Raw genomic sequence first — 25642 nt, 5'->3', positions numbered from 1 at the left:
AGTCTGCATCGTTCCCTTCCTCCCAACACCTTAGCAACCGGCCGGCAACCGGGCTAGAACCAGAGCAGCACGCATTTATAAACTCTAATGATGAAACCCCATCTCTTGGCAGCAGGGAAAGAACATTCCTGCGCTGTCCCCCACGCCTGAGCTCTCCCACTGAGAGTTCTCCAGAGCGACTTGCTGCCAGTGAAGAAAATGGATGGACTGGGCTTAGCTACCTTGGGTAAGGATTTCCAGCTACAATTAACAACCCTCACAGGGTCCCAGTGGAAAACAAAGTGATACAGAGTGAGTTGTTGCTGATGTTGTTTTACTTGCTAAGATGTATCCAGCTCTTTTGCAACCCGGCTGACTGTAGCCTGCCAGGCTCCTCTGTCCATGGGATTCTCCAGGCAGGAATACTGGAGTGGGTTGCCATGCCCTCCTCCAGGGGATCATGCCAACCCAGGGATCAAACCCAGGTCTCTTGCATTGCAGGTGGATTCTTCATCATCTGAGCCACCAGGGAAGCCCCTGTAACCTTTATCTTCCTGTAGATCATCTCTAGATTATTTCTAATACCTAATATGATATAAATGCTATGTAAATCATTGCTAGTGTGCAAGAAATTCAAGTTTTTGGTTTTTGGAACTCTGGATTTTTTTCCACCCAAAAATATTGATCTGCAGTTGGTTGAGTTGTGGGATGTACATACCCAATGGTATTGTTATATATATACAGTGGATTATTACTCAGCCTTAAAAAGGAGAGAAATGCTACCACATGGATGAACCTTGAAGGCAGGAGGCTAAGTGAAAGCCCAACCACAAAAAGACAAATACTACATGATCTACTGATATGAGGTACTCAGGATAGTCAAATTCATAGAATCAAAGAAGTAGAAGGCGGCTGCCAGGGGCCAGGGGAGGGGGAATTCAGAGTTAGTGTTTAATAGGGGCAGAGTTTCACTTTTGCAAGATGAAAACATCCCAGAGACGGATGGAGGTGACTGTTGTACATGATGAATAGCCTCCTCAGTCCTGAACTATATGCTTAAAAAGGGCAAAGAAGGTAAATTTTATGTTACGTGTGTAAGTGAAGTGAAAGTTAGTCACTCAGTCATGTCCGACTCTTTGTGGCCCCATGGACTGTAGCCCACCAGGCTCCTCTGTCCATGGGATTCTCCAGGCAAGACTACTGGAGTGGGTTGCCATCCTCTCCTCCCAGGGATCTTCCTGACCCAGGGATCAAACCTGGGTCTCTGGCATCTCCTGCACTGGCAAGCGGGTTCTTTCCCACTAGGGCCACCTGGGGGTTCCAGTACCGGGCTAAGATTCTGTGGCATCTGTATCACGCCCGTGTGTGAGTTCTCTCCCTACATAAAGCTAATGTACCTTTGGCGGGGGGGGGGGGGGGGGGGGGGGGTCTAAGCTGTGTAATGTGGGTGGTTTCCTCCCTTCCAATCGCACCAGGATTTTTAAGGCAGAGCCAGGATTACCAAGCATAGGTTTGGAACCCAGGCCGTCCAGGGGCAAAGGCTTGACGTGAAGCCCCGGTGCAGCCCTGTGCTTGGCCAGGAGGCCCCTCTGCAGTGGTGGCCTGCACGCTGAGCCCACACGAGCCCTGGGCAGACAGGGCACAGTCCTCAGGAGGAGCCAGGGAGCACCTCCCGTGGAGGATGGGCAGGAAGGTCCACCTGCACGATGGACATCAGGCTGGAATGAAGCCAGACTGGAAAGGAGTGTACAGACCGAGGGCTGCTTCCAGCATCACGGCTTGTTCAGGGGCAGCAGGACCTGGTAACCGCCCATCACAGGATGAACAGGCGGACTGCTGCAGTGCGACACGGCCAGGACACGCCAACATCGTCTCCCCAGGAAGAAAGGGAGGCCTGTCTTCTCGGGGTTAGCTGTCTTCCATGACTCAGAGTTTTCACATCTGGAAATCTGGGCTTGGATTCTGTCTGTCCAGCCTTGCAGTCTAGCTTCTGCAACATTCTGGGGAGACCAAGGCAGAGTTCTTCCAAGTGTAACTCAATTCACCACCTCAAGAGATGGGGGTGCACCTTCACGGGAGTGCAGCTGGCCAAAGGGATTCTCTGTGAATCCTCAATCATCCAGTTAAATGTCCTGATTTTATGCAAAGATGAGTCATTTTATTTATCTTTGGCCATGCCATGTGGCTTGTAGATCTTCATTCCCCAACAAGGGACCGAACCTGGGTCCTCGGCAGTGGAAGTGCAAAGTCCTAACCACTGGACTGCCAGAGAATTCCAAGGATTGTGTTATTTTAAACAACAGTTACCAGTAGTGGTTACGGGCAAGAGTTGCTTCTCTTACAACAAAAGGTTATCTTCCTTTTTACCTTGAAATATTTCTTTTGAGAAGAATGCCTGCTCTGGAAAGCATCTCACATCTTTTTGTTATTTTGGCATTCGTTAAAAAAAAAAAAAAAGTAGATTCCCCTACCCCCAATGATTTTGAAACTAGAAACTTGTTGAAATCAGCATCCTGATGATAATTCAGAGTCTGAGTCCGTGGGGAGAAAAAACAAAGAAATGTCAATGGCTGAGTGGAAATGGAATGTCTAAGCCACTTGATTAGGAAGGAAGGTCCTGTGAGAAAAGTGTCTGGTTCGCAGGGTAGGGGCAAGTGACCGCAGCCCAGCAGCTTCTCACTCGGGCAGCACATGGAACAAGAAAGAAATCCAGGAAGGAGGATTTCAAACCGGTGAGCACCTCGAGTACGAGTCGGTCAGCTGTGTCAGCCAGCCACTCGTGCTCAGGAGGAAGCCTGGGGAACCTTCCCGGTCAGGGCACCGTCGAGTCCTTGGCTCGACCTGCGGCCCGAGTGAACTCTTACGGGTCCACTTAGGAATGCCCGGCGCACAGCCTTGTCAGCAGTTATTTCAGCCGCGCCCTGGACGGCAGCCCCCTCGACACGGAAGATGAATGGGTGGTGGTGCTGAACTGTGCGGCCCCGAGGGTCCAAGTTCTTTCTCATCATCCCCTCCACTTTTCCATCAAGGTGCTGCCTAAGGGCTCACGTTCAAGTCCACAGAGAGCGAATCCAAGGCTCTCAGAACCGGCAGCCCTTCACCCACCCAGACCACGAACCAGCCAAGTGTCAGGAAAACTTGGGACGCTCAGACGTGTCTCCTCCAAGAAGGTCAAGCACTTAGGGCTTTTTAAAGGTCTTATAGTTGTATAGGTCTTCCGAGAATTAAAAAAAAATATAGACCACAGGGCCGCAGCAGACGTCAACAGCTTGTTTTTTACCGTTTCAGTCTTATTTACGTATTTAGGGTTGCCTGTGCAAAATGGCACATGGAGATGAAGGAGCAGTGAAACTGGTCAGTCCTGAAGGGCAGGTGACCAACTTGTCCCAGTTGCCTGGGGCTTCCTCCATTTTTGGCACCAAACGTCCTGCATCTTAGGAAAAACCAGGGCAGTCGGACACTCTACTCAGAGTGCCTACAAAGCCAAAGCAGCTTCATTACCTTGGTTGAGTTTCCCACGTGCTATCTAAACTGCTCTCTAGGTTCCATTTAATAACAGCATCATTCTAGGTTCTACTTAATAACAGCATCTTGAGAGAGAAAGATGAATCAAATCAACTGTTTTTTTTTTTTTTTTTTCCTGAACCCAGTTTTCTGTCTTACCATGAGACTCATCCCACCCAGCAGCACCAATCTTGGGGTGGGGTGCAGAGGTGGGGGTCCGACTGGCTCCAGGAGCCTCCATTTGCTAAGAGTTCTTGGTGGCATTTTTGGACCACACACTCTAAAGAGTCTCAAGTGATCTTAAGAAGACAATACCACCATACATCCCCTGGAGCGAACGGACTCTCTCTCTGGGCTTCCCGAACAGACGTCATCTGGCCAGTTTCTCAAGGTCTACCTTAAAAGGCATGCCAAGAAGCAGCAGGGCCTGACCCCATGCAGAAGGGGAAGGACGCAGGAGCTGATGCTTCACGACAAGTTCCACCACAGGCCAGGGGCGCGCGGACTCAGTTACAGAGGCAAGGCCGTGAGCATGCCCCTGCCCCTGCCCCCCGAAGCAATCATCCCGCAGTGCAAGAACCACCGATCTTTAGGAAGCCCCTAGGCTGAAATCCACCATTCCCTCTCCCGCCTGTGCTCACATCTCCCCCTTTCTACCTACACTGCAGGAGGGAGGCAGAGCCCAGCAGGCCAAGCCAGCCACTGCCGACAGCTCCCGAGCCTCTGGGGAAGGGCAGAGCAGGCCAGGGGGTGTCACAGTGGGCGAAGGGTGGGGTTGAGGCTCCCGGGAGCACAGAGAGAGCAAATCTGGGGTCCGGAGGTATCGCTGGTATCAACTTGTAGGGAACGGTCTCCATCCGGGTAGGATCCATGTCTGGTCCATGTTTTTCCTCTAATTCCCAGACGGTCACGCCTATGATCTGGCCACATGCTGGCGATTCTATTCCACTGTTCTGAGAGGGTTTCTTCCCCCTAAGAGGACTGTTTTGGGTTTTCAACAACAGGAAACATGCCTGGGGTAAAAAGGCTTCCCTCAACGACATCTAGCTGTGATCAGGGAAGGTTCAGGGATGCCTGTGCTGAATAAGTTCCAGAATGAGGCCGAGCTGTGTGTCAGAGGGACCAAGGATTTGGGGCTCTTAAAGAATCTGTTGTAGGATGCGTCTCGGGGTGAAACACAGAAAGACACGTCTGGGCAGACTCTGAGGGCTTGGAAAGAAGACGTGGTTAGGAAAGGATGTGATGGAGGAAGGGGAAACTGACGCCATGGTGACCAGTTGGAAGCGATGTCACGGGGCCACCACCCAAGGCCCTGAGCTATTCATACATGAGTTACGACAGGGCCTGGCCATCCAGGGAGGCCATTGGCAGGAGCTTCCCTGGCAGCCGACCCACCCCGAGCATTCGGTAGGCTGGTCGGCCTCACCCCAAACCCACTGCCTGTTGCAAAGCTGAGGATGCCCGGTTGCACAGCTGGTGGCCTGTTTCTGAAGCCACGGTTTCCAAGAGCATGTTGCTCTGCTAGGATTGCACAAGCCGGGGCACAGCTTGGGTCAGGCACCCACTGCTTGCTTGGTCCAAAGGCTGGGTTTGTTTTCTACCCCACCAACTTGTGAGAGTCCCTTGGACTGCAAGGAGATCAAACCAGTCCATCCTAAAGGAAATTAACCCTGAATATTCAATGCAAGGACTGATGCTGAAGCTGCAGCTCCAATACTTTGGCCACCTGATGCGAAGAACTGACTCATTAGATATAAGACCCTGCTGGGAAAGACTGAGGGCAAAAGAAGGCGGCAGCAGAGGATGAGAGGGTTGGATGGCATCACCGACTCAATGGACATGAGTTTGAGCAAACTCTGGGAGTTGATGATGGACAGGGAGGCCTGGTGTGCTGCAGTCCATGGGGTCGCAAAGAGCCGGACACAGCTGAACAAAAGCAACAATAAACCTGTGTGAGACACCTGCTTGGACTGAAACTTGTCCAAAGGATGATCTTTATGCAAATACTTCCACGGACACCTGTGAAGTAAGGAAACTGTATCTGTTTCCCTCAAGGATACAAATGACCTCTTCTGGGAGATTTTTTTTTTTTTTTAAGGGCACCCAATGAAGACATTTAAAAAACACAAGAGCTGTGTGGATTTTTTTTTTTTTAAGCAAGTTTAGGAAATGGTCAGCTTCCTGCTTCCAGAGCACCCAAAGTCAGCTCAAGTCAGAACCCAGTGCTGTGGGAGCATCTTGTTCAAGCCGATGTCTGAGCAAACCACCACTGCTGGCAGGCTGGGGAGCGAGGCGGCGTCAGTACAGCCAGGCGGGGCAGGAGAGGCGTGTGGGATGGCCCTGCGCAGCAGCACCGGCCAGTGCAGTCATCTGGGGCTTCTTTTTTTTTTTAATTTTATTTATTTATTTTTATTTTTGGCTGTCCTGGGTCTTCGCTGCTCTGCTCGGGCTTTCTCTAGTTGAGGCAAGCAGAGACTACTCTCTAGCTGTGGTGCCCAGGCTTCTCGCCGCGGTGACCTCTCTTGCTGTGGAGCGCTGCAACTTTAAACTGGCTAATACAGGAGCGGCCTAGATCAGCTCAGATCGGATCAGGGGGCGTCCGGCCTTGCAGGCCACGCTCTCTGGGGCAGGCCACACCCTGCAGGTGATGAATTTGACTGCAGTGTGACAATCCAGCACGCTGGCCGTTTTCCATATGACCAGATTCAGTCCTTTACTCTTGCTCTCATCTTCCTCGTATGCAAAAGGCCCTGGATTCGTGGGTTTAACAGGGCATCACGTCCGAGGTGACCAGTGGCGGAGTCCGAGTCCAGGCTGATGGCGCCCTGAGCGGTGCATGTGTGCACAGGAAAGAAAATGTCCCAGCAGGGAGGGAGCCCCAGGGCAACAGGAAAATGCTGGTTTTGAGGGGGCCGCTGGGGCTGCTGCAGGCCCGCCTAACATCTGTTTGAATCCTACATTTGATGCATCTTAAGCCTCGTTGCTCTTGAACCCAAACCTATTATCAGAGTATTAATTACCTGATTAAAATTCTGCCCTCATAAAAGCGTGCCAGCTTCTGTTTTGATATACAAACCATCTCATCATCAAAAGTTAGGAGGGTCCAGGGTAGCTGGCACAGATAGTCCATCAAGGACAACCACAACCTCTGCTGAAAACTCTGTCTGAAAATGTCAGACTGTTTAGCCAGGTTATTTCCCGTGACTCCCAGCAGAGTCACGGGTTGTAGGATCTGCTATTTGAGACCGATGTAGGTCCCCTGCTCTGTGACCAGTGAGAGCTGGATGACAGACAGTATGGAAATCGGAAGCTACCAACCTGGACAAGAGTTCCCCAGTACTGGACCACTTAAGGTCTTCAGTACAAGCGGCCAACGATCTTAGTGGTCTTTCTCCCGTAATACACCTTACCTCGGAAGCCAGTGTTACAGTGTGACTGGTATCTGAGATCATTCGGTTCCATCCCCTTTTGAAATTTTCCAGACTCAAATAATTGGGCCATACTCCACGATGTAGACCTTTGGGGCCTAAATTAGCACCATATCTAAATGCTCCCGAATTTCTTATTAAGGGAAGTCAGGATTCTGCCCTTGGACATCCCTCTGATACATCTTCCTGTCTGGGACCATAGAACACACAGGGCTAACTCAGCCCCTGGGCATCTGTTATGTGGGTCCAGTTGCTCAGTCATGTCCAACTCTTTGTGACCCCATGGACTGTAGCCCACCAGGCTCCTCTGTCCTTGGAATTCTCCAGGCAAGAATACTGGAGTGGGTTGCCATTCCCTCCTACGGAGGATCTTCCTGAACCAGGGATTGAACCTATGCTTCCTGCATCTCCTGCACTTCCCAAGAAATATACCTGAAACTCACAGCCCTCTAAATGTCCACCCAAGGCTTGGTTGTGAAAACAAGAATCCACGAAGGATTACAATGAAAGTCATGACATATCTCTGTGGTCTAGCCATTCAAATTCACCACTAGATTAAGCCACTTCCTTAGGGAACTGTCTACCTGCATCAATAACTGCAGCTCCCAGGCGACCCGCATTAACCGAATCGCACTTTTAAAATGACGATGGCTCTTGCCTGCCGTACAATTACAAAGCCCCACTCTGCTCCTTTACTATATTCCAATAATATCCATGCATACATAGGGAAAAAAAAAAAAAAAGGAAAGCTGGCAGTGAGGACCATCACGAGAAGCAGCCTGTGCGGGAGAACTTTTGAAGAACGGATGGCAACCATATCATCGAGAGGTAGAGAGGAAAAGTAAGGGAGCATAGGCCCTCCAGCAGAAATGTTCCAGAACCATCTCCTGTTGCCACCATCCTTCCCCCTTGGCAAGAAGCAGCCAACGCCCCTCTGAGGGGCTCAGCAGGAGACTGGAATGTGAGCGGAGGGGCATCACCCATGAGATCTCACTTTCTACAGGTCGCTGAGGCCGGCAAGGAGATTGTGACTGCAAGTCTCCCTCCAAGGAACAAAGCAAATGGGTCCATCATTAGGTTCTGTTCTCAGATGGGGTTTATAGGAAGAACTATGCTGAGAAAGGGCACCTCCCTGTTGATGGAGCAGTTTTGAAGAAAGAACCCCAAAGACCCAGACGGGGGCATGACAGTCACAGGCAGGCCTCAAGGGATAGTGTTACGTCTCTGGTTTAGGTCACTGGGGAAGCAGCCTGACTCTATGTCCCAAATAACCCCAATAAATCAAGCACAAGGAGTGTCCTCAGTCCAAGAAGTGTATATCTCGAAAGCCTACCTACTGGTGAAGTGTGGAAAGACTCCCCACCAATAGGAGGAACAAGCAGAGGGGCCTAAATACATGCTTACTTTTGAGCCCAATTCAGAGAGGGCAAGCCACTGCTGGAAGACAAGAGGGAAAAGGACAGTTCACCCCAGCCAGCAAATGACATGGTGAGGATACCATCTGTTACTGGTCCTACTGCAAAGGCTTTCAAAAAGGTAACTCCTCTTCCTGTTTGGAACCAAAGAACGTTGGGCTAACTCAGCCGCCGAAGGTCAGCAGCTCCCGACAACTTAAGACTAGAACACAGCCACTCCAAGTACCTGCAAGGGACTATGAACATCAAAGTGGAAGTCACTCAGTTGTGCCCGACTCTTTGCGACCCCATGGACTGAATTCTCCAGAATATTGGAGTGGGTCGCCGTTCCCTGCTCTAGGGGATCTTCCCAACCCAGGGATCAAACAGGTCTCCCACACTGCGGGTGGATTCTTTACCAGCTGAGCCATCGGGTAAGCCCTGGAAGCAATTCACTCCAGACAGCAAGTCACACAGCGAGGATACCATTTGTTACCTATCCTATTGAAAAGTTGTTGTTTTTTTTTTTAAAAACAAGGGAAATGTTCCTGAGACTACAGGGGGTTGGTGGGGAAAGCCAGAGAAAGATGAATCAATACAGTCTTTCCTGGAATTTGGCAGTCCATACCCAGAGCCCATAGAAGTACACCCTCTTCAACTCAGGAAGGCTATGGTTGGGAATGTGTCTGCAGGACATGGATGTGGGCACAGAGGTGTCAAATGAAGACGCTGATCAGAGTGACTCACAATGGTAAAAATCATGGAGAAAGGAAGTCGGCTCGCCAAATGTCGGTTCAGTCCGTTGGGGCACATGTGCAGGATGGATGTTATGTAACTATTAAGATGGTGGCATAGAGGTGTGTTTGTTGGCATGGGCAGGTGCCTGAGATCTGGCGTCATCTAGGAGAGCAGAGAACAGACCGTGTACCCAAGGGGGCTGCAGGCCAGCAGAGGCAAAGGCGTAGACTGTGGACACGGCTAGGAGGATACACCTCAAAATGTGAGCAGCCACGTTCTTAGCGGGTATCTGGGAGAAGTACATTTTCTTCAGTATGTTTATCTTTAACTTCTCATTAATCACAGTGCACTTTTCAAGAAGTACTTAAAATTAAAATCTTAATGTTGTACTTAACACTGTGATATAGTCAAACAACCAGCTAATACTATATATTCACACATATACCTATGTGAAGGCAGATAAACGTCACGCAGGGTTCATGGAATGTGTTGTGCTGGGAGAGCCATGACAACCATCTTCAGGTTTTACCAAAGCTTTCCTAAAGAGCTCCGCATGGGTAGAATGTCTACATTTCTCCCAGTGATGAAATTACGTGTCTTTCCCTCTATCTTATATAAATCACCAGGATAAGAGACGTTATTACACAGAGAAAACGAACCTGCCTTACAAACTGGCATGCGTTCTTAGCGGACAATAAAAAAGGACTCTGACTCATGAGTTGCACTCAACTCTTGGTTTTGTTGTTCTCAGGTGCTCAAGCTGACCCTGGGTTTCAATGCACAGTGAGTTCCCAACAAAAGAACTGTCAAGCTGCAGACTTTGTAAGATGCGACTGCGTGTTCACGTGTCCAGGCACGTTACTTATTCAGTGTCTGGTGTGCGCTGTCACGCGCGTGCGCCCCCTGCAGGTGGCTGTACGCTTGTGTCCATCACTGTGCGGGACTGCAGAGAGGACAGCGGGGCAGCATCTTCACCTCAAGCCCAGGGTGTCTAGAAGCAAGCGTGAAAGCAGCTTGGCGAAGCTGGTACCACCGAGAAGTACCAGCTGTTGTACTGTATTGAAAATGCTCTTCTTTTTACTTTGTGTTTTTTATGTATTTTTTGGAGAAAAGTATTATAAACCTATGGTGCTCAGTCGTGTCCGACTCTTTGTGACCCCATGGACTGTAGCCTGCCAGGCTCCTCTGCCCATGGAATTTCCCAGGCGAGAATACTGGAGTGGGTTGCTGTTTCCTATTCCATGGGATCTTCCCAACCCAAATCAAACAAGCACCTGTTGCGTGTCCTGCACTGGCAGGCAGATTCTTTACCACCAGAGCCACCTGGGAAGCCCATAAACCTATTAGAGTACAGTTCTGTAAGGTCGACTGTGTCAGCTGGGGATCTGAGCTAACTCTGTTGGACTTACTAACAACCTGGACTTGTGAATGCATTCTCGGAATGGAGCTTGTTCGTATGTAGACTTGCTATAGTTTCTTTTAGTCTAGATTTTCAGATAGATTTTTTTCTCCTTTCTCTTTGACTACTTGCTCCTGTCTTTTTACTCTCATTTAAAATACTACTTTACTTAAAAAAAAAAAAGAAAAACAAACAAAAAAAGAACTATAAGAACACCATATAGACTGAAAATAAAGGGTTATTCTGTAAAAAAAAAAAAAAAAAATTAGCTAAAAGAACACTGAGATATATTATCAAAATAGAATTTAAGGCAAAATCCTTAATTTGGGAAAGAGGAAGACTACATACTATTAAAGGAAGGCTCTATTAAGAAAGTAACTTTCATTCTGTTAGTATTATAATAAGATGCAAAATTCATAATATTATAAAATATTCATTTTGGTTTAAAAATAAATGTTACCAATTAAAAAAGGGAGCAATTTAAAATAAAATAAAATACTACTTTAACCCTCAACAGAGCCGAAAGGCTTGACTGTGCACGGACGCCCTGTGTGCCCTCCGCCCAGCACCTGCTAACTTCCCAGGGAGCAACACTCACATGCAGGCTCGGGTGGTAGGTGAGCACACCGTTGTCACACAGCGTGACGTACTTCTTCTTCCACTCCTTGTTTAGCGATTTGCCACTGCGCTTCAGCAGCATGCCCTATGAGCGAAAAAGAAGCCAGGCGGAAATTAGTGTGAATCATGAAGTCCTGCGCACATTTTTTAAAGAGTAGGCACACGGGTTAACTTTTAAATTGTTAAACTTCCATTTTCTCTTTGGCATCTTAAAATGGAAATGACACATTTTTGCCTTGGTCATTCAGTTTTCCCCTTTCTTTTTATAAAATATATATACAATCAACAAATTCCCTTTTGTGTACGTGAGTGCAGAACTTAATGCTGAGACATTAACGAGGGCTAAGACGTGCCGTTGGTTCAACCAATATGATACAGACCATTGTGATGTGATATATCATACCTTTTCCTATAACTAAGCTGTAAGCACATGGAGCTCCTATAGGTATTAAAAAAGGAATGTAAATTTCCTTTTCTAAAAATAAGACACTAACCATATTCTTCCTTTACGATATTTACAAATAAGAACATTTTTATTTTACAGTTTTTCACTTCAGATCTTAATTTATTAAAAATGAAATTCCATTTGCAAACTTAGCAATGGCATTTAATAGATGAACTGTGTATAATTTACTTTAATCCATTTTTAATGAAATCATATTAAAGCTTCTTAAAAACCATTCAACACTTGAAACCGACACACAAGTATATTTAATCCAGCCTTCCTTAGATGACTGATGAGAATTTGCTCTTGTTTTTACTACCAGTTCCCAGCAAACCTTCTGTCTCATTTCTAGGCTTTCTTGAGTTAAGAAAACCGGAGGCAGCCTGAGCTCTGCCAGGCCTAGCACCTTGAGTCTGCACTTTCTCTTTCCCTGTGGGGGCTTCAGGCCCTTCTGCTTGCACGCGTGCATTCTAAGCCGCTTCAGTCAGGTCCGACTGTGTGTGACCCCATGGACTGTGGCCCGCCGGGCTCCTCTGCCCATGGGATTCTCCAGGCAAGAGTACGGGAGTGGGTTGCTGTTCCCTTCTCCAGGGGATCTTCATGACCCAGGAAACGAACCCAGGTCTCCTGCATTGTAGGCAGATTCTTTACCATCTGAAGCACCAGGGAAGCCCCACGCCCTCCTAGTCAGTCAGTTTTAAACTTGAGCTTTCACATCTGGATTCGTCTAACTCTCGTCCACAGGAACAAAGGGGAGCAGGAGAACCTCCCTCCTTGCTCTTTCTCTTGCTGCTCACTTGTTAATGTGATCAGGACTTCCCTGGGGTCCAGTGGCTAAGAATCCGCCTTCCAAACCAGGGACGTGGGTTTGATCCCTGGTCGGGGAAGTAAGATTCCACATGCCTCAGAGCAACTGAGCCCGTGTGCACCACAACCAGAGAAGCCAGCACGTTGGAACTGCTGGGCCTGTGCGCTCTAGAGCCTGTGCCCCACAGTAAGAGAAGTCTGCCCGTGTGCTGTGATGAGAGCCAACATAGCCAAGACAAGGAGAAGTCCGTGATCATAAGTACGACTGGGAAAGCCTAAGACTAACGCAAGTTAATTCACCCAGATGGAGGCAGAAAGAAAATTGTCGGTTTGAAACAGAATCTGACACCTTAGGAAGGTGCGGCCTCCCGAGTCCCTTTGAGAATTTTTACCAGCCCCCACCCGCCTCCTAATTCTATCAACCAGGAACCAAAGTATTAGAAACAACCAAGAAGGCATTTTTCTTCTGCACGGACTGCAAAAGCCTATTGCATTTGGGACTCCGTGGACTGCAGCATGCCAGGCTTCCCTGTCCTTCACCATCTCCCAGAGTTCGCTCAAACTCAGGTCCATTGAGTCAGTTTCCCAATATTATGACATTGCATTTTTATGGACAGATTTTACAAATATAATGGATTATGAGCCACCTGGGGACTCTGGCCACAGTGTTTATTGTTTCTGAGGGAAAATATTTCAGAGTTTGAGGCAACTAACAAGTAAACCTTTGGAAGATCATTTCTTTGCAAGTTTTTATCTAAAGAAGCATATGACAGAAAGCTGCAGACCTTGATGTCTTGGAATCTAAACCAATATAAACCAAACACGGCACTGAGACCAACAAAGGGAACCAGCTCCAGAGAAAAACGTTCGCTCCCATCGGGGGTGGTACAGGTTTCAGGGCACAGTAAGGACTAGTGTGGGGGGGGGCTCGACTAGTGACCGTGGATCAGTGGCGATGAAAAAGCAACCCCTTAACAGCATTAAATGTCCCCCCCCAGTGGGATTTCTAAGATTTTAAAACTTAGCATAACAAAATCTGACACAGGGACTTCCCTGGTGGTGCGGTGGTTAAGAACCCACCTGCCAATGCAGGGGACACAGGTCCGACCCCTGGTCTGGGAAGACCCCACATGCCAACAAGCAACTAAGCCTGTGTGCCAAGAGTTACTGAGCCCACGCTCTAGATACCACGCACCACAGCTACTGAAGCCCGTGTGCCCTAGACTAACCCATGATCTGAAACCAAAGAGAAACCCCCGCCTCCATGAGGAGCCTGCCCACTGCAAATAGAGAAAGCCTGTGAGTAGCAACAAAGACCCACCACAGCCAAATAGATAAATAAAATTATATATATTTTTAAAAAGCCAAATAAAATTATATATATAATATAAACAAGTTCTTCTGTAGGCTCACATTTTCCCACCCTCCATTTCAGATGGGATTCCAGTAACACCCAGGGGCTGGGGTTACTGTGCATCATCATTGGCTAAGAGCTGTCCTGGGTTTCAGAAAGCCTTTTTTTTTTTTTTAAGATATTTTACTATTTTTATTCATTTATTTATTTGGCTGCAGCACGTGGAATCTAGTTCCCTGACCAGGGATCAAACCTGCGCCCCCCGCATTGGGAGTGCAGAGTCTTAGCCACTGGACCACCAGGGAGGTCCTCCTCAGGAAGCTTTTCCTTTCTTCCTCAGATGAAAGACAGGCTCCGTGAAGAGGGACACACAGAAATCCTCAGGCCATCTTCAGGGCACTTTCAGGAGCAAGTCCTGCACTGCCCGGTGAGGGGAATAAAGACTCCTTTCTTGAGGGAATAAAAGGAAAATTTACCAGGAGGCCAAGTGAAGACGGGACATCATCGTTTCCGAGGGACTTAAATTAGGCATTTTGTTAGGTGCTAGGAAAACAATGTCTTGCTAAAAAAACTAAATAAATAAATACAAAATCCAAATCTTTACAATCTTAAATAAATCCCGTGGTTCACCTCGGAGGATTATCTCTGATTACCTGCACTATTCAAACGCTGCAGAATTCAGCGGGCCTGAAGATCACCCTGGCGTGCTCGGAGCCTTATTTCTGTCCTTCAGCTTTGGCCCCAGCTGGGTTTATGATTCCCCCCATCAGACACCAGACGGGGACTGAACTGGCTCCACACATCACACGTACACACGTCGGGGCCGCCCAGACACCAGTCTGGGCAGAGGTGGACCAGGTAAGGTGCACATTTCTTTAAGCGGCCTGAGCATGTGCCGACGCGTTTCTAAGCATCGCCGCGTTCTCTCACTCACTCATCCCCCATCAGCAGCAGGACAGGGGCAGCTGCTATTACGGCTCCCTCGGTTTGGACGTGAACTCTGACTATGGAGGTGAGGGCGCTCGTTAGCTGATGGGAAGTGACGGGACCAGCCACCCTGCCCTCTCCAGTCCTGCCGTTAGCACTGTGGGCTGCTAAGTTCAGACCTGGAAATGACCACTGCAGTCAAGCCTACCAGTGTCCCTACCATGGCTCAGCCCAAAGCCTTCAGTCCCAAAGCACCAGATCCTTCTCTCCCAGCACAAATCCCAATCCGAGAGAGGCGGGTCATCCAGGATCCTGGCAGCCACTCAGGTCCGATTCCTCTCCTGAGGGGAGGTGGCCGATCAGTACTGGTATTTCATATTCACACAGTGAAGGAAAAGACAAGCACCCTTCTACCAGGAACAGATTCAAATGTGCCCCCTAAAATCTACTGCACGTGGACCCAGAGGAAGGGGTTTCTGTTTGCTGAATCTTAAGAGCACCCTGAGAATGTCCTAAACGCTGAGTGTCCTTGAGAGAGGGGAGACCGCGATGAGGAATTTATGGAAGCACATCTCAAGGCTACTAAAAAATTTCAGGAAGGGGTGGTCAGGGCGGTTGTGAGTGGAGAAGGTCAGATCTCCTGATGAAGGTTCAGCGAGGCCCAATGAGGCCACCCTTCCAGGAACGGCCTCCCTGAACTGTACAGGGAACACAAAGTTTGTGTCTACGTTTCCAGATCTCCTGGTGAGTCAAGAGAAAAAGAAAAACTGGAGCTTTAGGGACAGCTCCTTATTTTTTAGAATGTTGGCAATGGATTATACACCATCTGCGTGTAATTCAGGCCAAACCCAGCACATGCGCAGGTCAGAGGCAGGCACCTCTGTGTTTGTGACCTCGTGCCAAGAGTCAGTAGGAGGCAGCAGCGGAGTCTGGACTAAGGCGCTGGACTCACAGCGGGCCCCATAGGACCTCCATCCTATCACCCAGACGACGGCCATCCACGTCCTTTCACTTCCCGGAAGGGGAGTCCTGGATCAATGCCCACAGCTCTAGACGTCAGAGTCCACTTGCGCACATATACATGTGAGCCTTTAGAAAAGGTCGGCCACGACACCAGGAGAAGCCAACACACTTGGTGGTCTCTCCATAAACAATAAAGAGAACCCATCCTGCAAAAGATGATGGGAGGCGAGCTCTTTGATGAATTACGGTGGGACTTGTGTAATCAGAGGTTCAATTGGACTTCAAATGAGGAGACTCAGGAAACAGCTTCAGTGGATTCAAGACATGTTTCCTGTTGCGTCTTCTTCTTAAATTAATTCTGAACACTGATTTTTTAAAGGGTAATTTGTATCAAGTGGGAATCACAGAATAGCAGAATCTCAAGAGGCTCTGAAAGTTGAACCATTCCGTCCCGAATCTGCTAGATGAGCTTTTGTGCAGGATCCCTGCCTGGGGCCACCCTGCTTGGGCATCCCTGGGGACAGTAAGCCCATGGGTCAAGATGCCTAGAGCTGCCTGAGCAGGAGTCCATGGCTGAGTAGAGACAGTGCAGAGGGGCAGGGGTAGGGGGAGGTTGGTCTGTAAGTCTGGAGCGGAGTCTGTCCCAGCATACCCTCACTTCGAGGGACCAAGGCTAGTTGCTACCAAGGTCCAGTAAGATATCACACAGCTACATAGCCAAGCCTGGTCTTAGCCCCCAACTCCTCTGGAAGCAAAAGATTCCAGTGTTCTGATGTGCTGTATCTCCTCTGAACACAGTCAGGATACCCCCAAAGTGCCAAAGGGCGAGAACCCATTGCCTCCTTTTAGGACAAACTTCTGCTAGTGAACCACGATGCTCAAACATGCCAGGAGGCCCTTCACTGCATCTGGCTGAGCCCCTAGATTGGATCCCCCTGTGCTTCTGCCTTCCTGAACTCACACACTTTCTACTCTAAGCGCCAAGGAAACAGAAAACCCTATAAATAGTTCATTTTAAACTTTTGAAGGACGTGAAGCCGTGATCCCACCAGCTAGAAGATGACAGAGGCCGGAAGGCGCTCTGCCGGAGACAGGCAGGCGGGCAGCCCCCCTTGGTGAGGTAGATGGTCCTGCTGATCCTAAGTCCCTTTGATCCTGTGTGACCCAGGGCAAAACCGCACGGCGGAATGTCAAAATGTATCCTCGGTCTATCTTTCAGATGCCACTTTTGTACATGTAAAAACAATTTCCTGCTTCAGACTGTTTCTCACTGACCATCAACCCTAGTGTAGACGTCAATTACGGTTAATGTTTTATTTGACTCCTGTATGGCTTATGTGTCTGTTTTAAAAAATTTTTATTTCAAAACAATATTGGGCTCATTGTGAGCCAGATGCTGCTTTAACAGCCTTACAAGTTAAGAATTACGAACCCCCCCACCCCCGCCGCTGCCGAAAGCTTATTACCACCTGCTGGTAATTACTCTGATTATCCCCAATTTACAGACGAGGCCACTGAGGCACACAGAGGGTATGGAGCTTACCCAAGGCACACAGCCAGCTTGGTAGCTGATCTCAAGATAACTCCAGTTTGCGCCAGGCTTTGTGTTATTCCTGCCCCTGTGTAAATCATCCCACACTGACTGGGGGAATGCCTGACTCAATTTACCCAGAAGCAGCTGAAGTGATGCCCCCTACATTGGGTTTAAATTGAAAGAAATTCTGACAGCTTCTGCTTTGGGGAGCTCCAACCAAGAAGCCACGCTGTGCTCTGTCCATAGTCCTGAGCCACAGAATTATGAAAAATAATAACAGGTTTTTTTTTTTTTTCAAATCATTAAGTTTGGGGCTTCCCTGGTGGCTCAGATGGTAAGGAATCTGCCTGCAATGTAGGAGACCTGCGTTTGATCCCTGGGTTGGAGAAGATCCCCTGGAGGAGGAAATGGCTACCCACTCCAGTATCCTTGCCTGGAGAATCCCATGCATAGAAGAGCCTGGTGGATTACAGTCCATGGGGTCACAAAGAGTAGGACACGACTGAGCAACTCACAGGCACAGGTTTTGGAGGAGAGTCCTATGCACATGAAGAAGTGAAGTTGCTCAGTCGTGTCTGACTCTTTGTGACCCCGTGGACTATAACCCACCAGGCTCCTCTGTCCATGGGATTCTCCAGGCAAGAGTACTGGAGTGTGTAGCCATTTCCTCCTCCAGGGGATCTTCCCAACCCAGGGATTGAACCCATGTCTCCCGCACTGCAGGCAGGCGCTTTACCGTCTGAGCCACCAAGGAAGCCCTGTGCACAAACAGATTAGAAAAAGAGAAATAGCATCTGGCACTTCAGTAACAAAAGTCAAAAACACGTAGCACTGGCTTGGAATCAGGCAGCAGATGGAGGCTGGTGCGATGAAGCAGCTGGAAGGAGCATGAGGAAGACGCTCCCTGAGGCTGGAGAAAGGGGGCTGACTTGTGCACTAGCCGGATGGACAGTTAGCAGACCTGCCCCCTGCGGGAAGGTGCTGCGTCGCCAGGGCGCCCAGTGAGCCCCTGGACGGACCTGGCTAAGAGCAGGATGCCAGACACACTGCCTGCTCAGCGGAGTCTGAAAGAAGGAAGAGGAACTCAAGGTAGTTTTCAAGCAGACTAGAAAAAATATTTCAAAACGGTTTCTCAGTCCCAGCTTCTTCTCTAGCAGAAACCTCTGAGAATAAGAACTGGCCTCAGATCAAAGACCGAATCCAGAGAATGCTAGGAGTGAAAAGTGAAATTGTTAACTGCTAATTCGTGTCCTACTATTTGAGACCCCATGGACTGTAGTCCACCAGGCTCCTCTGTCCATGGAATTCTCCAGGCAAGAATACTGGAGTGGGCTGCCATTCCCTTCTCCAGTGGATCTTCTAACCCAGGGATTGAACTGGGGTCTCCTGCATTGCAGGCAGATTGCTTACCATCTAAGCCACCAGGGAAGCCCTGAATGCCAGGAGATGTGATTTCAAAATATAGATACCACCAGGGTGTGCCATTCAGACCCCCTTCTTGAGAACTCAGAAAGATTTAAGGTAGGCCCTTCATGTTAGAGAAGATCTGTGGATTAGAGACAGGGATGTGTAGAGTGGCCTTTGTCTAATGGATGGAATTTGTAATTTGATAAAAAAGGCACCCATGAGGTTTTTTTTTTTTGTTTGTTTGTTTTTTTTAAGGAATTACACCACTGTGGACTAAAAAGCACAGAGAAAGTTAAAAATGAAAAGAGTTTCTGGGCTTTCAACCCAAGTATGGCAGGAAGCAGGCTGAGGAAGCTACGTAGCTATGAACACAGGCTACTTGTTATGGAGAAGGAAGGTCGACTCAGACAGAGAGACCAGGACCAAGGAGGAGGCCGCTGGGAGCATAACATCCCCTTGCCCAGAGCAGGGCACACTGGGTGCTGAGCTGCTGGGGACCAGAAACAGCTACAGGTGTCCCGTCCCTCTCCTACTTCTGTGAATGAGGATCAGCTGTGGTTCTCCGGTCCCTGCGTCTGAGTTTGCATGTGTGTAACGTAACTTATCTCCTGAGTACCTGGTCTTCAGAGGGGAAGGATTCTATCCCAGGAGCCTCATCTACATGCACACCTGACGTGGATGACAATCTTGGATGGAAGCCTGATGCCATATGGAATAAGACTCTGTAGATCAGGGTGGGGGTATTTTGCAGGTTCGAGGGAAGACTGAAGGAGTCAGTCTCCAAAGACGACCCTCAAAAACCCAGCTCATTGTGTCGTCCCAGGACCCCAGACTCAATTTAACCAATAGAATGTGCCAGAAGTGATGCTATTATTCTGGCCAAAGCCTGAAGGAGGCCTAGCCAGCTCCTGTTTTTATGCCCTTGGGAGCCCTGCTGCTACTACTGCTAAGTCACTTCAGTCGTGTCCGACTCTGTGCGACCCCATAGAGGGCAGCCCACCAGGCTCCCCCGTCCCTGGGATTCTCCAGGCAAGAACACTGGAGTGGGTTGCCATTTCCTTCTCCAATGCATGAAAGTGAAAAGTGAAAGTGAAGTCGCTCAGTCGTGTCTGACTCTTAGCGACCCCGTGGACTGCAGCCTACCAGGCTCCTCCGCCCATAGGATTTTTCAGGCAAGAGTACTGGAGTGGGGTGCCATTGCCTTCTCTGTTGGGAGCCCTAGCATCCTTAAAAGAAATTGGACCGTATTGCTAGGGAGACAGTGAGGAGGCAGAGACCCCGAAACCACAAAGGGGAGAATGTGGGTCTCGTCTATGGGACAATCGTCACTGACCAGTGGGCATCAAGCCCCTGCCATAGGAGCCATGTCTGCTGAGGCACCAGATATGAGTGAGGGAATCAGCATGGACATCCCAGCCCTAGAAGGCATTCTGTGGGCAGAGATGAGCTGTCTCTAACATCCCTGCTCCAGATTCCTGACCCACAGAGTCATGAGCAATAAGAAAATGGCTACTGCTTTAAACCACTCTGATGTGAGTAAATCCCTGGCAGGAGATAACCATTGCAGCACGAGCGCCAGGAGCAGTAGTCTGTACTCAAAACCGGACGCAATGCCACCTCCCTGTCAATCATTTCACCCTCCAGACCAACTGCAAAGCTTTAACATCTTTGGCCTGTTTGCACAGCAAGAAATGTACTACAGGCTTCGTCCCATTTCAAATATTCCTCTTCTCTTACTTGGAAATGGCAAATGCTGATCTAATTGTTACCATTTTGTTCTTTGATGCCCCAGAAAGGCTGATTTTTTTAATGATCTACAACCAAAATCTCAGACTCCAGGCAGGCATTTCTTGCTTTCTTGGTTCAAGGACCGTTTTCTACGGTGGAGCAAAGAGTAGAATTATCTTTTCGGCTGCAATCTCTTTATTAGCCGTGTGTAGTCTCTGCCTGGTCCCAAGAGGTCATTGAAAGCCAAAAGCAATGTTAAGTGTACAAGCTTTAAATAACTTACAAAGTTAATGTAATGAATGTAAGTGGCGTCTGAAATCCATCACTCAGTGCCCGTTGCAGCCCCAAGCTGTGATAAAACACCACTCATAAATTTATATTAAAACTCTGCTCAATAGCAATTATTTACCAACAAAGATTTACTGACTGCGTTCGAGGCTGGGGGTCTTAAGCAGGCAAATCAGTCTTTGTTTTGAGTCGCAGGGACCAGTGGCCTTGGCGCCCGCCAGCCCAGAGACCATCACGACACCAGGACAACATTTAACGGCCAGAGTCCTACGAGGCAAGGGAGGACCAGCCCGCCGCAGGCTGAGCCATGGAAAGATCAGACCATCAACAGACACATCCACGAAGCGCTGATCTTCGCTCAGAGGCAGCATTTCTCATCTGCTTTAACAGCCACTGGAGGCCACACACGCATTTGACTGAAAGCAAAGGAGAGTCTGCATGTGATTCAGCAGTCATATAAATTGAATTATCCCGCTGCACCGGAGGGGGTGCGACAGCTCCCTAATTATCAAGTTTAAAAAGACGGTAGTTTTTCCAGGGTTTGAATCCATCCATACAAGTTCAAAAATGTTTCATATTGCTGCTTCTAAAAAAAGAAGTGCCGTTTGCATCCTTCTTTGGTTCTGTAAGGGACACCTGTTAAGGGTGACTCAGTGTCATGACAATTCCCGTTCTTAGTACTTTTGAGTAAGATTCTCCTGATAGCAGTTCAAGGTTTCTGTGAACTTCTAAATATCACAGAGGAAAGCTGGCATCTTTACAAGAGGCAAAGAGTATGATCGCCAATCACTTACGTCTCACATATGCATTCAGTACTTTTACTCTCATCAAGATTTTTCCCATAAAATGTATTAAACTTATCTATTTGTGCCTTAGACAGCAGGAGATCAAACCAATCAATCCTAAAGGAAACCACTGGAAGAACTGACGTTGAAGCTGAAGCTCCAATACTTTGGCCACCTGATGTGCAGAGCTGACTCACTGTGATGCTGGGGAAGATTGAAGGCAGGAGGCGAAGGGGACGACAGAGGATGAGATGGTTGGATGGCGTCAGCAACTCAGTGGACATGGGTTTGAGCGAGCTCTGGGAGATGGTGAAGGACAGGGAGGCCTGGCGTGCTGCAGCCATGGGGCTGCGAACAGCTGGACACGACTGAGCGACTGAACAACTACTACTTGTGCTTGGCTGACTTAAAAATAAACCAGAAAAATGCATTTGGTTGAGAGATACATTTCATCATTAGAAACTGGGGAAGCAGAGGGATCAAACTATCGTATGAGGGACAGGGACATTCTTCTCCCTGGTCAGGGGCTCCTGCAGAAGCCCCCTCCCCCCAATCTGGTGTCATTCTCTGCTTGTCTCCCCAAAAGCCTGCTTTTCCAGAACAGAACTTCACTCTCCATCCAACCTGCTCCTGCTCTCTCCTTATGCCAAGCTGTCCCTTGCAGGTAACAAATACACACTTTAGAGGAACATGCCTGGACCCAAAGGAGTGGAAATTCACTCACGAAAGTGTCTGTTTCTCGCATCCCCCATCACTTACACACTGGGCCGAGCTGACGCTGCGAACTCCCCGTCAGGAGAGTTGGATGTAAAAACCTGAGCTTCAGGCTCATTCCTGTTTCAACAGGAATCTCAAGGCCAGTGGACCCTACAGAGACTGTTCACACTGGGAATCCAGTAGGACTAGGGCTGGCAAAGTCTGTCCTGTGAGCCAAATCTACCTTCTGCCTCTTTTCTGTAAATAAAGTTTCATCAGAATGTGGTCATGTCCATCCTTACATATGGCTGCTTTACATGGCACGGGATGGCTCAGGAGTTGCAGGCAAGACGATGTGACTTGCAAAGTCTAAAACACTCACTCTCTGGCCCTGGAACCACACAGAAGCCATCAGCAGCCACTGACTTAATTTAAAATTGGCACATCCTGCTTTTTCCCCCTTAGCTCCCATTTTGCACCCTCCTCTTCCTCCTTGCCCTTCCTGGGGAAGACCTCATTACACTCACGGAAACTGGGCTCTGGGCTTCCATAACCTCTACTCAAACAAGCGTCACCTGGTCCCTTAGACAGTGGTCTGGGCTGAATTACAGCCTCCCTGATTTTGACATTGAAGTCCTCAGCCCAGTACCTCGAACGTGACTGAGCTGGGTGGCAGGGCCTTTAAAGAGCCTGAGGTTAATGAGGCCTTTAGGATGGGCCCCAACCCCGTGTGACTGGTGCGCTTATGGGAGGAGACTGGGACACACACAGACTGAAACTCGTGTGAAGACACGGGAGAAGAGGGCCAGCCACAAACCAGGGAGAGAGGCCTCGGAGGAAGGCATCACCTTGACCTCGGCTTTCCAGGCTTCAGGACTGTGAGAAAATGAATGACTCTTTTTAAGACCCCTAGTCCCTGGGACTGGAACCAAGCAGGACCCGTTGGGGCCTCCCCGGGACGATGCCCCATAAACTGCTCCGCCACCACATGTCCTCTGCCTGCCTGCTGTCCATAGAAAAACCTTAATAAAAGTTTTAAATACATTTAATCAGAGAAGGGAAAAACAATGTAAAAAGAAAACAATCAAGCAAGATAAAATAACAAATACTTTGGCCATTAGACAAAGTCAAGGAGCGTCAGCTCCTCCTCAGGGGTCACAGGTAACAGCATTCTGCACTGCGTCCTCTCAGCGGTTTGGCGGATACTGAAACCCCCACCAGGTGGGAGAAGTTAACTGGACGCTGCCCACAAGCATGGAGACCACAGACCGGTTGCAGCCAGAAGGCTAATGATGCCAAGTCCCGATTACCTCATTACCAACCAATCAGAAGACTGTCCACGGGCCGATCACACACCTCACAAGTCCCCTCCGCGATCCTGACTTTAAAAGCCTGTCCCTGAAGGCCATCAGTGAATTTGGGTCTTCTGAGCATTAGCTACCTGGACTCCTTGCTTGGCGCCTGCAGGAAACCCTACTTTCGTTCACCACAACCCTGTGTCCATAGATTAGCTTTACTGTGGGCAAGAGGACCCAAGTCAGGTTCTGCAACAGTGCTTTGGTACAGCAGCCTTGAAAGAATAGAGCAGTGGTGGGCAGACAGGTTGTGAGCTGCTGTAGCAAAGAGAAATGGTCTAGTCCCACCAGCACCCAGCACAGCAGGTGGTACAGCCTGGATTCACCAGGCATGCCCTGCAGGTCTCCACAACAGACGGCATCTTCAGCTCTCAAATCCCAGCTCACTGGAGGTTCACTTTTTACTCCCAACAGGCTGTGTTCCCTGGGGGTCTATGAGGCACGTCAGATCTGGCATATGCCAACAGACTGGGAATGCTGGGGAACCAGGTCTCTCTGAGTTTGCACAGGCTAGCCCTACATAATCACCCCAATTTACAGATGTTCCTACTTATAAAACAGCTCCAAACACCCAGAATGTCTCCATATATCAAAGCAACCCATCAAAAAATCCGAAACCAAAAATAAAAAGGCGGGGAGGGTGTAAAACCCCACCACTCAATTAAAACGCCATCCAATCCAATCAGGATGAGTGACCCTCATATGAGAGGTTTAACAAGGAAAAAGCAAGTGTGACAAAAATGATAAGACTATATACACTGCGGATCAAAACAGCCTATGGCTCTGGGTGTAGAAACTACTCTTAAGTAAAAGAAGAAAATCAGTAACCACCATTCATTGTATGCAAGAAAATAACTTCAATGAACTGGCTTCCCCAGATCCACCTTAAATGCGAAAAGATTCTAGCAAACTCATACACATGAGGCTTGGATGTCAGTGTTGGTAAAAGGAGATGGACTGACTTGACCAGGAGCTGCAAGCTTTGCCCCGACTCCTCCATTTTAACTTTACACCCAGTTTCGAGTGTTTCCATAGAAACAGCAGGAAGCCCATCTTAACTGAGCTCATTTTTTGGAATAGTGATATCTGCCTCCAAGCCCCCCATCCAGAGGCTCTATTAAACCACAAATGGGGGAGGATCCGCTCCAGCCTGCGGAGGGAGGTGGGGGAGGGGGCCAAGGGACCAGGCGAGGATTGGGGATCTCTAACCAGCTCCCCCCAGCCCCGTGATGCCCTCCCCTTTCTGGTTAGTAATATTTCTGTCCTTCCGCCAGGTTGTAGGGTACAAAGGGCTCCACTTTAATTGAGCTGTCAGCATCTCTGGCAATCCTATAAAGCCCCGATTATGCACGGCGGGGTTAGTGACACACTTGTTATTGTGGATGCCCTATTTGCGAAACCCAAGCCTGCACCACGCGCGGGTCAGCTCACCCGCACGACCTTCCTGTCATTAGCTGCGCCGATTCCTACCTCACCGCTGAGAAAATCACACGGCGCGGCTTCAAAGCGCCGGCCGGGACTGGATTCGACCAGGAGCTAATCACCCACAAATCCAGCTCAAATGGCAATAATTGGCTAAACTGCTCCCCTCTCCAGAGCTCAGCAGTAATTTGGGATAATAAAGAAAAGAATTATTCAGCCAACTGCCCCGGAATGGATGCCTTGTGACCGACACACTTCACATTTTAATAATGATGGACACAGAATCCAATTTAATTCCGTGTTAACTGAATAACAAGATGGAGAACAATGATAGAGAAGGGAAAAAAGTTTGTTGGGTTTTTTCAACCCCCTTTTTTATAAACCACGTTGACCTGAGGAATGCTGAAGAGATGTGTACTTCAGGTGAATTATGGCTGAATATGAAGTCCCAGCAAGAACCAAATGAATTCTTTTAACAGGGGCAGGAAAACAACAACAACAAAGAGCCTATTATATATTGGAATAATTTAAAACAAGAACCAAAAACAGCTCTCACATTGAAAGAAAAGAAAGGAAGAAAAAACCTATTCCCGCCAGGATGCACAGACCCTTCTTGATTTTCCCAGTTAACGTTCTCTCTTGATCCGCTTGTTTTCCTTCCCTCTCACCCTGCCTCCGTCTGGCACCAGGGTTTCGGCAGCTATGATGAGAGCTTCAGCCAGGGGATGCCTCTGTGGTCGCCCCTCTTGACACTGACTGCTGTCTGGGGCCCCGAGGGTGCATGACCGAGCAGGACCGCTCCATCACCACGCTCCATCCTGGGCTGGTCCCGTCCTCCCACCCAGACCACCCCTGGAGGCGAGAACCACGA

At 48.8% G+C, this 25642-nt stretch overlaps 1 protein-coding gene across 12 annotated transcripts in view; it reads right to left on the bottom strand.

Annotated features, from left to right (window-relative positions):
- The window catches only part of AGAP1 (ArfGAP with GTPase domain, ankyrin repeat and PH domain 1), a 559406-nt gene that overhangs the window by 188113 nt on the left and 345651 nt on the right, over window positions 1-25642 (bottom strand). For all 12 annotated transcript variants that reach the window (XM_025289491.2, XM_025289492.2, XM_025289493.2 and 9 more), the window contains one exon: window positions 11041-11145. In XM_025289491.2, the coding sequence (XP_025145276.1) occupies window positions 11041-11145 (105 nt within the window). The remainder of the gene's footprint in view (window positions 1-11040; window positions 11146-25642) is intronic.

Source organism: Bubalus bubalis, chromosome 6 (genome assembly GCF_019923935.1).
Source record: "Bubalus bubalis isolate 160015118507 breed Murrah chromosome 6, NDDB_SH_1, whole genome shotgun sequence".
In the NCBI taxonomy this organism is placed as follows: domain Eukaryota; kingdom Metazoa; phylum Chordata; class Mammalia; order Artiodactyla; family Bovidae; genus Bubalus; species Bubalus bubalis.
The sequence above is the reverse complement of the archived record's forward strand: the minus strand, read 5'-3'. Positions and strand labels throughout refer to the sequence as shown.